Genomic DNA, 12,056 nt, shown 5'->3' with positions numbered 1-12,056 from the left:
CCACATATGGTAAATGAGTACTTGAAATGGGGTGACAAAATGTGCTAGTACACTAAAAATACACACTGGATTTCAAGGACCACATATGAAAACATATTGTAAAGTGTCTCCTGAATAATTTTCTATATTGAATACATTTTAAAGGAATATTTTAGATACATTGCGTTAAACTACTATTAAAATTAATTTCACCTGTTTCTTTTTACCTCTTTATGTGATTCCTAGAAAAGTGTAAGTTATACCTACAGCTTTCATCATAATCCTATGAACCACACTGCTCCCGGCCTCCTTTCAATGGCCCATGCAGTTTACCTGTGTACACCCTTAACTACACAGATTCATCAAGAAAAGGGAGGGAGAAAGACCTAAGAAAATAAGATGACGGCTTAAAAGGGAAATAGTGTGTTCTAATCTGCTTCCTGGCAGTCTCTGGCTGTGTGACTGGTAACCTCTCTGTTTCAGTTTCCTAAAAAACACAGGAATAGAAATATTTCCTGTAAAGGATGAATGGAGACACGTAAAGTGCTTAACACAGTTGCTAGTATTGAGTGTTTGCTCTTATTATTAAGTAAATATCTACTTGGGGGAAAAGTGACCCCTTGGCTCTTGCGCTGTGCCTGCGGTGGCGATGCCAGCCTTGGAATCAGACAGCCCCAGAGGCAGGGCAGCTGGCGGGAGGAACACGAAGACGGCTCTGTATCTGAGAGACGGGGGTGCAAATCTCAAATCTCATGTCTGCCAAACTGAATAACAAGAGCACGCCCTTGTGCAAGTTACGGACTTGTTCAAAAGTCTCAGTTACCTCTTCTATGAAATATCTGTTTTGTAGAGTTGCTTTGGGAACTAATGAAGCGGAGTAAACTGTAACAACAACAACAAAACCTCTGAGAGAGCAGGAAGTCAACAGATGACAAAATCACGACCAATCTTGGGCGAAATCCAACTCTTCTCTAGATGGTGCAAACTGACTGAGGAAAGGATTTAATGTCCCAGAGAATACTGCTCGGAAGTCTCATCAAGCAGTTGAACTCTTACACATGAAACGGACATTCTCATTTTTAGTCACTTACACCTCCACGAACACTAGGTAACCCTCTGAACTTGCTACCAACTGCAACCAAGAAATATAACTACATTTCTAAAAAAATCTTCTATTCTTTCACAACATTCTTCAACTTGGATTAACTTTCTCTTCATTCCACTTACATCATCTAAATTATACACTATTTTTTTTCCTTCTTTTCCATCTGGGCATTTCTATTATTATTTTTTTTTTACTTCAAAACCTTCTTTTTAAAAGATTTTTAAGTAATCTCTACACCCAAAGTAGGACTCAAACTCGCAACTCTGAGATCAAGAGTCACATGCTCCACCGACTGAGCCAGCCAGGCATCCCTCTTAGCATTTAATTTTAAGGGAAGTATTTTTCCTAGTGCCTTCAGCCTCGAGAGTTGAACAGTAGTATGGATGCCAAAAATGTGTGAAGGGAAGGCTTCTGTCTGGAAGTGAGGTGCGTGTGGGGACAGCAACTTTCCTGTTCTCTCCTCTCCTTAATGGGAACGGGTGTGACCCGAGACGGTTCCTGCACCCCATCTGTCGTGAAGGTGGGCTGTGACCCCTTCCTATTTCACAGGGGAAGGAGCATAGCCTTGGTAGGCTGGGGATCAGGACACCTGATGCCAGTCCTGGCTGGCTGACTTATTTACCGTGTCAGCGGGAAGGCCCCTAACAACCCCGGACTTCCCGTGTGTCAACTATATAAAAACCTAATTTCACTACAGGAACACTGTAGCCGGCAAAGTGCCCAAAGAGTGTTTGAGAAAAGTTTGTTAAAGAGAATAGGACTGTTGCTATTACAAAGGGCTGTCTTAAGAGGCGATGGTAGTCTCTAAAGTGCACTTTGGTGGTCATTGTGGGTGTTCTTTCCCTCTTTCCTGGCTCAGAGTATTTTTTTCCCTCACACTTTCTGGGGTCAAATGCTAAAAGAGAATGGAAAGAGTTAGGAAAACAGAAACAGAGCCCTTTAGTTGAAGATTTCAGTTAAAACCAACCCAAACTTGTCTATAACACTGCCTGTGGGACTGAAATGGCTGGGGAAACTTGGACTAGAAAGGTTCATCACTGGGCTCTTGCCCCACGGAACTAACTAGCTAAGCTCTCCTCTCTCTCCAGGCACCGAGAGCCTGCTTGCTGCCAGTGGCGAAGGGCTGGGTGCTGGGATGCAACAGTGAACACGGTCCATAAAGACCCTGCCTGCAAGGGGCTAAAGAAGAGACAGACAAGATAAACAGGTAACATCACATAATTAACTACCACTGTGATAAGTGGCATAAGAAAAAAGTAACGAAACCTTTAAAAATTCAGAGATCCAAAGAACACTTTCCTAGTAATTTCCTGAGACTAGGATTTCATAACCCCTGCTCATTCCTCTGATTAGCAACTTTCAAAGTTAAGAGCTTCTTACTTCTTATTTAATAGCATTTATGCTTTTCACTGTGTTATTTTTCAGGAGTGATAAAGGAGAGACAGTCCTCTTCTCTAGCGGTAAGAGCCCTCCAAATACTGGCTATAGCATCCAAATAAGATTACTGTCCATGCTTAAAACATAATGTTGAATATTAATACAGCCTCAGGTTTTTTGCTTTGAATTTGTATAAAAAATCCTGAACGTTAACGGAGATAAATGGCCTGTATTTTACCTATAGAGCATTAACAATAGTTCCCCCACAATGAAAGTATTTTCAGTATTTTGATCAAAGTCATCTAAGAGGAGGCCTGAAAAGCAGACAGCTATTCACCAATATCAAACATCATGCCAGCACAATAGAAATCATGGCACGTGCATGCACAAACGCTCGTTACCTGCTTCCTTTTCTGCTGGGCCTAAAACATAAGAAAAGACAATTTAGAAAAAAGCGGACTCTACCCATGTTGCTCACATTATGCAGACGGTCAGTTAAGCAGAGAAAAGTGGCCACTTCCTATTTCTAACTTAAATTTGATTTTGTTCTTGGTCGGTTCTTGAGCATAAAACAAAGGGCGCTTTATTTTATAACATACAAGAAAGGGTGGGAAGGAAAAGAGAAAATGAAATGCATAGCAGTTTTCTCGTATAATAAGCATGCGTTTTGTTCTTCTGAAAATCAGACTGCTCAGTAGTCCCACGCAACTAGATTTCTAGGATCCATTTTCTAGAATATTCTCACAGTAGACTAGAAGTAAGAGACAGATGACTCCAGAAAGGAAAGAGGTGTGAGCGCTCCCTGCTCACTGTTCATTTGGTCCTGGAATAGGATTTTCTCTAACAGACTTGTTATGTGTGATCCAGAGGAACGGCTATGTCTTTTGATCGCCAAACGTGTTAACACGTTTATCTAGCTAATGAATAAAAGTTATCCATGGCTGTGGCAAATAATTTCATTTACCCATGTTAAAACAGATGCTAGAACTAGAAAACAGAAATATCCTATCTTTTCAGTTTCTTGGACAATGGTCAGAGATCCTAAGGAGAATGGACAGTTAAGAACAAAAGGGTTCACATAGGCTTTTTTTTGGATTGAGTTTAAACGATTGGATAAAACAATACTGTGTTGATTCAAGTTGTGCACAAACTTTTTCCCTTTACTAGATTTGGAAGGTTTTAATAGGTCTATTATTATATCAATTTTGTCAACCCATGTTCACAACATACAATATTCCAAAACACAAAGATTGTTTGAAGGAGCATTCACAATGTGAAAACCAATCTGTTTATCTTCCACTTTCCTCAAATGATCTAATATTCATTGCTTTTGCTTTAACACAACATGATATCATAATTAATGATGTTAAACTGGTAACTAAGGAGGTTTCATGTTGTTACTCTCGTGATATAATACCGGTTGCTATAGTGATGGGATGGCTTTTTTGTTAATCACTCAGGAGGTTGGTTATTGCATGCTTGTTAGAAAGCTTGATCAGATTTGGAGAGAGAAAAAAGGACATAACACAGCCAATTATAATCAGTCTTTTTCATTGCACCACTTTTGATAAAACTGTCATATCAATAATTCATAAATTTATAATTCAGTACAATTTTATATTAAAAGTTACTAAAATTTTTCTAATAGAGGATTAGCCTTTATTTTTAGATGTAAGTATTTAACTTCGCAAACTTTTTTCCTAAGTGAATGCTACATGTATGACATGAGCCAGTTTTATGGATAATTAGAGCAAAAAACTTGAGGCCCTTTCTATTATTTTTAGTCATATCAAACGATTGTCAAATAAAGCAGATTTTTGTGTCTTTGCCACAGATTTTGGTCTAGTTATTCCTGAGTATCTTAAATCTCCGTATTCTTAATGAGTGAAATCTGAAAGAAGAGAAAAAAAATGTGCAGCCCTCTCAAGAGATGTAATCGTTCAAATGTGTTCATATATTGCAAGCAATGAGAAGGTGTAGAGGATTCTATCAGTTTATTTTGGCCCTCACCATAATCAACAAGTTTCCTCCTTCCTTGAGTGACACTGTTGAACAGAAAATAAAATTATGTAATACTACACTGTTACTGACCAGGAAAGAAGATACTACCTCCAGTTGAAACGTTAGACATACTTACGGTAATGTCAAAAAATACAACCCATGAAAACACCTTTTGGTTCCCTGAAAACTCAAAATAAGAACAAAGGACAACTTTAGCACGAATCCTGGGTCTTTCATTCAAGCAGAGTCCCAGGAGGCATATTAAAGCAATGAATAGGAAAAAGCTCTTCAGTTCACCAGCTGAGATTTTAATGAGACATTTCCCTTTGCCACGGTACAGGTTTGTTCAGGAAAGGAAAGAACTTCTCACAGAAAATTCAGTTAATAGGCATTGTTGGCTCTCACCGCCACTTCGGCAATTGCTCACTGCACTGACCTTCTATTTTGGCGTATTCTGTGAGTCTAGTGTAATTGATCAAGGCAGCTTTCTCGAGACATTTTCTGACCACTTTTTTCACCTCTTCTGCTGGTATGGGAGTGGCAATATCTTTCATTAAGACCTAAAGAGAGGGAGAGAGCGAGAGATCGCATAAAATAGATTCTAAAATCAAATTACACAAATTGTCTTGTATCTATTACTAGGAAGGGGTCCGAGGTAACACTAGGGGAAAGTAATGAGTCGGCACTTCACAACTGGGAACATAATCCTCCAATCTTGGCTCCTCCTGTCTAAGCCTCATTTATGCACATCAAAACCTCCCCTAGGCCAGGCCACCTTTCAGTGAGAGGACTGTCACTTTTCCTCCAGGGGCCCACGACACCATTAGAGCAGCTGTTTCAGATCAGGATTACAGTCCTTGGGACAAGTAATAAAGTTTCTTTGGCACATCCCTAATTTAAAAGCTTTAAATCTTTTGAGCAATATATATGAAAACAGTAACAAAATTCCATTAATCATAAGGGCTGTTTTTGAGCTCTATAAAAATCAAGATCTCTAATTCTCACAATTAAACTTTAATTACTGTGATCTGCTGAGGGGGAGAAAATCTTTGCCTTAGTGAAATGAATGGAATTTCTGTTAAAACACACAGAAACTTTCTGGAAAAAAAAAACAGATTATTTTCCATTGAGTTCCTAACTGTATTTTTCAATTTTTTCCTTTATAAGTATTACACTCAGCAAGGTGAAAATGCAATCATATCCAGATTTCAAGATATAATGTATTTAAGTACTTTTATGATGACCCATTGATAATTTCCCTTAAAAACTTTTCACTGATAAAAGTGCTTACAGTCAATTTTGATTATACCATTAGTCCAGAATTATTTTTCCATATATTTAATGCAGCTCTTCTTGTTTTGCTTACATTCAAATTATAAAATATATGGTAAAATGTTGAGTATAGAGAAGACAAGAACAGTAAGTATTCTTACTATCCTGCTAATCTTTCATTTTAAAGAATCATCAAAAGAACATGAAAACATCCATGCCTTATTACTTCATTCTCTTTTGATCAGCCTCAGCATGAGGATTTTATAATTTCAAATTTATTCAACTATTTAAGCACTGATGATCCTTCACAACATATTTTAATTTTGTTAGGCAAGGTTTCCTTTCCAAAATAGCAAACTTTATCACTTAAAAATTTCCTTCCCATCAAATTCAATTATTCTTCATAGTCTCATATTAAAATTTTTAACACATTTTGTGTATATTTGGCACTTAGAACTGCACATTAGAGTCTTTATAGGCAGAAAAGTCTTTCTGCTCATAGCAAAAAAAAAGCTTTTAAAAATGTACTATTATTTTTAATGTGATTATTAGTAAGATTTAAATTTAAAATTAATATTGTCCCACACGTGGAATGATGAACTCTACTATCAGGCCTTCTTCCCATGGTGGTACACTTTTAAATAATAGGAAGAGCTGTTGAAATTAGAATGTATATGGTCTGTTACAGAGGTGAGTCCAGGAATGAACTCAGGTGATAGTTTATATTATCCAGGAGCTGGCTATTTAATTTGGAATGGAGGGACTTGTATCCTCTATTCTGGCAGAGGACAGCGTTAGGGCACAAGTGCAGAACGGGAGACAGCCTGTCTCCTGTACCTTCTCCATGTCTTCCAAGGCATAATAAGTATGAAGAATTCACATGGAGATTGTATTTTTCTAAGACCATCAATAAGTACAGAGACGTGAAAATGAAGAAATGGCCCTCCCATTTCTGTCGCAGTTCAGCAAGAGCCATGATTAGCGGCCATAACTGGGAAAAAGGTCACTTCACCCTGCTGCCTGTCAGGACATGAGGGTGACTCTGCTATTACTAACTCTTCCGTTCTTCCATGTTTGGGCGGGGGTGGGGGGTGGAGGGGTGGGAGGAGGAGGCTCTACCTGGGAAACCAGCACACAGAGGCTGGATTAGGTCCCCAGGATGGGATGCCATTCTAAAAGTAAAGCTCTCTGTAAAGATTTTATCTTTTCTATGATTCCTTAATGAATTGGATGAAATGAATCCTTTCTAAAGCTTGGGTTACATGCAGCTTTATTATAAAAATTCAAATAAAACAGGTCACGACTATAATAATTCTATCACATGATGCACAGGGATCAATGATAAGATAGGGGTGTACAGATGAAATCAACGCATAATCCGAAGACCTCATTACAGTCATCCGTTCTAGCCCTCATCTTCCAAGTGCTTAAATCAGTGAAAATACGTCACTTTTTAATAGAAGTGCTAGTAAACGATCTAGAATTCATTTTGCAGAAAAGTGGGCAAGACCGAGTGCCTGAAGTCAGTAAGTCAGGACCAGAACATTCAAATCATGAGCTATAAATGATCCTTAGAAATTCTTTCTAAAACTAATAAGAAACAGGAATTGTCAACATTACTTAACCATTAGGATCCACCTGGCATATGCATATTTTTATAAAGAAATGAAAACGATTCTTCCCTTTCAAATTCAGTCTGCCACAAAAACAGGAATGGAGAATGTATTTTCATTCATAAGTTATTTTAGCATGGATATGAAAACTTTGCTATTTAGTTGAGGGAAAATGAATTTCTTCAATTCATGGATTCATTTAAAGTAACACAAGTTGAAGCAAATTCTGAGATTGATTTAGAATGAAAGGCATGATATGTTTGTAAATATTAAATGATAAAATCTTACAGGTGTGAAAAATATGATGGAAGTTCAAATAAGTTGTGGGGGGGAATAAGAGACAACCATGAAGTCTGAAAACCAGATAATTATACTTAACTAGAAAATCTCATGAGGGAAAGAAAGAGGTGGGGAAAATGGATAGTACCAAGATGCCCATCACTCGGCACAGGGTGGCAGGGTGGGCTTCAGAGAGGTCTCTGGGAGGAAGAAGTCAACAGGAGGGGCTATAGTAAGAGCAGGTGACAAAGTGACCAACGGCCTCAGGGAACACGCTGGTGAGGAACGGGCTTGTCTTCCTGGTGGGTAACTGAAATACACAGCCACCAGGACACAAACAGTCTTTACAAAGTAGTGTTCAAACTTACCCTTTCCAGTAATGAAAGTGTAGCTTTCAGGGCACCCTCAGGTCGTCCAAAGGGAAAACAGTATCTTTAAAAGCAAAAGGAGGAACAAAAAAAGTCACACATTTGATATTCGAGACTGCCAAATAATTCCCTCTTCTATTACTTGGCATTATTAAAGAACAGTGAAGAGTTGGTTAAAATAGCATCAGCCCATCTGGGAAAACTTTTAACAGCAGAAGTTTATCTAGTTCCATGCTTTAAATTCCTTTAAACAGGAAGGGTTTGTAAACTGTGATGGAAAGGTTCTACAGTTTTGATGATACAGGCTCAGAAAGCAAGGTGCTATTAAAGAGATCATTAAAATACATCCCCTGAAAAATTTCTTGACGTTTGTCGTTATCAGGCTCTCTCATCAACAAAATGACTTCCCCCACCTCCCCCGGTACTTGTGTGGCTTGAGATGGAAACGCACCCCATGGACATCACTTCTGGTACAAAACAGGTTCCAGCTCTCCCTTTGTCTGTGCCAGTGGCTAACTGTACAGCCTCCCCACACAAAACACACAAGCTTTGGCGAGCTCTGCAGTTTGCAGCAGAGTGGACATCCTCAGTCTTTCCAGTCCTATGTCTTCCTAATGCACCCCCACAACTGGATGGCAGGGTCTGCTGGTGCTCTGAAACCAGGGTCAGAGGCTGGGCAAGCGAGCAGTCTCCGTGGAAGTTAGTGGACATTCGGTGGTAACAGATTTATCGCTCTTCACACAGGGGTCCCTCTTCAGGTCACTTTCCACTTAAAGAGCAGAGAAGGTCATGGCCACTTCATCCTGCTGGAGCTCCTTGCTTTGTTGAATCAGGTTCAGTAACCCGACCACTGCCCCCTCACCCTCGCCCCCCCAAGATCAAGTGCTCCAGCAGACTGCCACTTCCCTCTGGATTAGAAAGCTTCCAACTAGTCATTTGAAGTTTGTATATTTCCATGTCCGCTGCCATTATTCAGGGACTTGGTTAACACACATCTTCTAAGATGTAATTCACAGTAAAATTATTTTTTTCACAAGGCAATTTGAACAGGTTTCCCTAAAAGTGCATATATTTTAAATTCAAATTATGTAATAGGAGAGGATTTTGAAGAGTGATTGAAGACCTATTTCTCACAAGCAGTTGTTAAATTTATATTAGGGCCTGGGTTTTAGATTTATGAAATTTTTATTAGTTTCAGATAAATGCAAAAAATGTCACAAGTCCAGTCAGTCAAATTTTTCTTCTGAACACTGTTTATCATTTCATTTACCGTTAAAAATTTGCTTCACTTACTCTTGCCTCAATGCATTCTCTTACTCTCCTCCGCTACCGTGCATAAAAGCAACAACCAATTTATTTTTGATAGGTTTGTTTCCTGGGCACTGTTGCCTTTTAGAGCACTAGCAAATTAGCCAAGTAGTTTTCATCATTTTGTGTACCATGGACCTTAATCCACGTTTAAATAAATCACAAATTGGGTTCTTATAGTCCCCTCCCCCTGCTTAAATCTTTTCAGTGTATTTGCATAATCCACCCATTGTCTTTCCTATTGTTTATTTCCATTAACCTGTGGGTGACACATTTTATGAATGAATGTTACTGATCCCAGATTACATTTAGCATTTCAGGGCTCTGAGGTCCCACTGGGTATGTTCTGAATTAGCATTAGCTGCCCATGATGTGTAAATAATTCAGCACATTTACAGAGTACCAGTAATCCTGAATCAATAAAGTACAGAAAATAACTACACAGAAGCTTAATTAATCTTTACAAAATGAGTTTTAAAAGAAAGGAATAGTTCTGTTCTGCCTTTCAAGATAAATATTTTGGTTTTTTACCACTTTAATAGCTCTCAAATAGCAAAGCAAAGTGGAAAATACTCAGTTATCAAATAAAATTCAACAAAGTTTAACATCTAAGCTGAATAAATTAAAATCACCCTGATTCCTACCTTGGGAAATTAATTACACAGATAAATGAACCTGGATAGACATGGCCCACAACTGTTTCTTTTCTGTATCCATTTTAAAATACAGGATTTCTTCTTTTCAAAGTTTTATATGCACACAGTCTGAAAGGAAGCTTCTTTTACAGGCTTTTTATGAACAACCGAAGTATTCTATGTCATTTCCACCCCACTCCCCAAGTAAATTTCTCCAGAAAAAAAAAACATTTTTAACTTTTAGCTATGTCTTTCGGTATTTAAAAGTTATGTTCCTAACCTACATGCTAATATTTCTAATTCTTGATTTTTCATTTTTAAATATTTTTCTAGTAACTTTCCACTATGGAAGTACTTAGTTGTTAATAGATTTAGAGGTATAAAGGATATCTAATGAACTGCACATACTTAAAATATGTAATTTGATAAGTTTTGACCTATGTAAACACGGGTGAAGCCATCACTACAATCAACTTAACATACATATTCGTGACCCCCACATGCTCCTTCCCCACCCAGTGCGCCCAAAAAACCACGGATTTACTTTGTCATTTGGATTAATTTCTATTTTCTATAATTTTGTGTAAGAGAAATCACAGCATGTACTTCCTTGCAACTAATTTCTCTTAATATATTTTTGTGTTATCAACTGTTTATCCCTTTTTACCACTCAGAAGTATTGCAATACATTGTTTATCTGTTCCTTGTTGATGGCCATCTGGCTTGTTTTCATATCCTGGTTATTAGGACTAAAGCTGGTATGTTAAGGGATGAACATTCACATAAAAGTCTTTGCGTGGACGTATGTTTTCATTTCTCTTGGGAGATACCTACCTATAGGTGGAATGGCTGGGTCATACGGTAGGTGTTTAAATTTTTTAAAACCTGCAAACTATCTTACAAAATGGGTTGTCCCCTTTTATAATCCTATCAACAGTATATGCAGACTTTCCATTTCACATCCATGCCAACACCTTGAGTAGTAATTTTTAAATTTTAGCTATGCTAATGACAGAATAGTACCTCGCTGTGTTTTAGTCTCTATTTCCCTAAAGATTAATGATGTTGAGCATCTTTTCATATGCCTTTTCGCCATATGTCTTGGGTGAAATATCACAATTATTTTATTGAGTTATTTCATTTCTTACTAAGTTTTAAAGTTATTTATATATTCTGGATAGAAGTCTTTTGTGGGATATATATTGTGCAAATAGTTTTTCCCATCTGGCATGTATCTCTTAATCTTTTAATAAGGTCTTTGGAAGATCAAAAACTTTTAATGTTGTTGAAGTTCAAGGTAAAATTTTTCCATATATGAGTCATGATTTTGGTGTTTAAGAATCTTTGCTTAGTCCAAACACAGAGACATTTTCTGTTCTCTAGATCTATCCATTTTAGGTTAACTTTTCAATCAGGTATGAGGTATGGGCCCAGATTAATATTTATTGAAAAAAGCATACTTTGCAAATTATCTTTGTATAATTTTTGAAAATCAATCAACCATATGTGTATGAGTCTACTTCTGAACTGTCCATACCACACTACCTTGAATACTGATTTCTGAGCAAACATCCTTGCCTTGCCTTAGATCTTAGGTGAAAAACATTCAGTCTTTCACTGTTAAGTATGAAGTTGTAAGTTTTCTATTAAAGCCCTCAACAGGTTGAATATATGACACTTGGTAATAATTCTCTTAATATATTACCATATATTCTATCTTCTGTGTCATTTCCACTTTCAGTTGCTTTTGTTCTCTTCATTGGTTATATTTTACCATTTTTTTTGTATGCCTAGAAATTTCTGACTGGATGCTAGACAGTGTTATTTTACATTATTGGTGGCTCAATATGTTCGTATTTCTTTATTCTTGAACTTTGTTCTCGAATGCAATGAAATTACTTTTAAAAAGTTTGTTATTTGAATTTTGATTTTAATCCTCATCAGGAGAGATAAAAACAGGGCTAATTTTTCTTCCATTACTGAGGCAAAAGACCTCTTGGTAATAATTCTACCCAATACTCATAACTCAGAAGCTTTCCACTCTGTGTGGTAGAAACTGGTATTCCTCTTAGCTCTGTATTAGCTTTGGGGATTCTTTTCTGTAATTCTACCAGAGAGA

The 12,056-nt window shown here is 37.5% G+C and overlaps 1 protein-coding gene across 16 annotated transcripts in view; it reads right to left on the bottom strand.

The window, feature by feature from the left end:
* CADPS2 (calcium dependent secretion activator 2) overlaps window positions 1-12,056 on the bottom strand; it is a 522,703-nt gene that overhangs the window by 113,805 nt on the left and 396,842 nt on the right. For 10 of the 16 annotated variants that reach the window (XM_029924158.1, XM_029924180.1, XM_029924174.1 and 7 more), the window contains 3 exons: window positions 7,995-8,058; window positions 4,899-5,022; window positions 2,863-2,883 (listed from right to left, as the gene is read on the bottom strand). In XM_029924158.1, the coding sequence (XP_029780018.1) occupies window positions 2,863-2,883; window positions 4,899-5,022; window positions 7,995-8,058 (209 nt within the window). The remainder of the gene's footprint in view (window positions 1-2,862; window positions 2,884-4,898; window positions 5,023-7,994; window positions 8,059-12,056) is intronic. The other 6 variants (XM_029924195.1, XM_029924187.1, XM_029924240.1 and 3 more) reach the window with 1 other exon arrangement.

Source organism: Suricata suricatta, chromosome 2 (genome assembly GCF_006229205.1).
Source record: "Suricata suricatta isolate VVHF042 chromosome 2, meerkat_22Aug2017_6uvM2_HiC, whole genome shotgun sequence".
Lineage (NCBI taxonomy): Eukaryota > Metazoa > Chordata > Mammalia > Carnivora > Herpestidae > Suricata > Suricata suricatta.
Note: the sequence above shows the minus strand (reverse complement) of the source record. Positions and strands in the feature narration are given on the sequence as shown.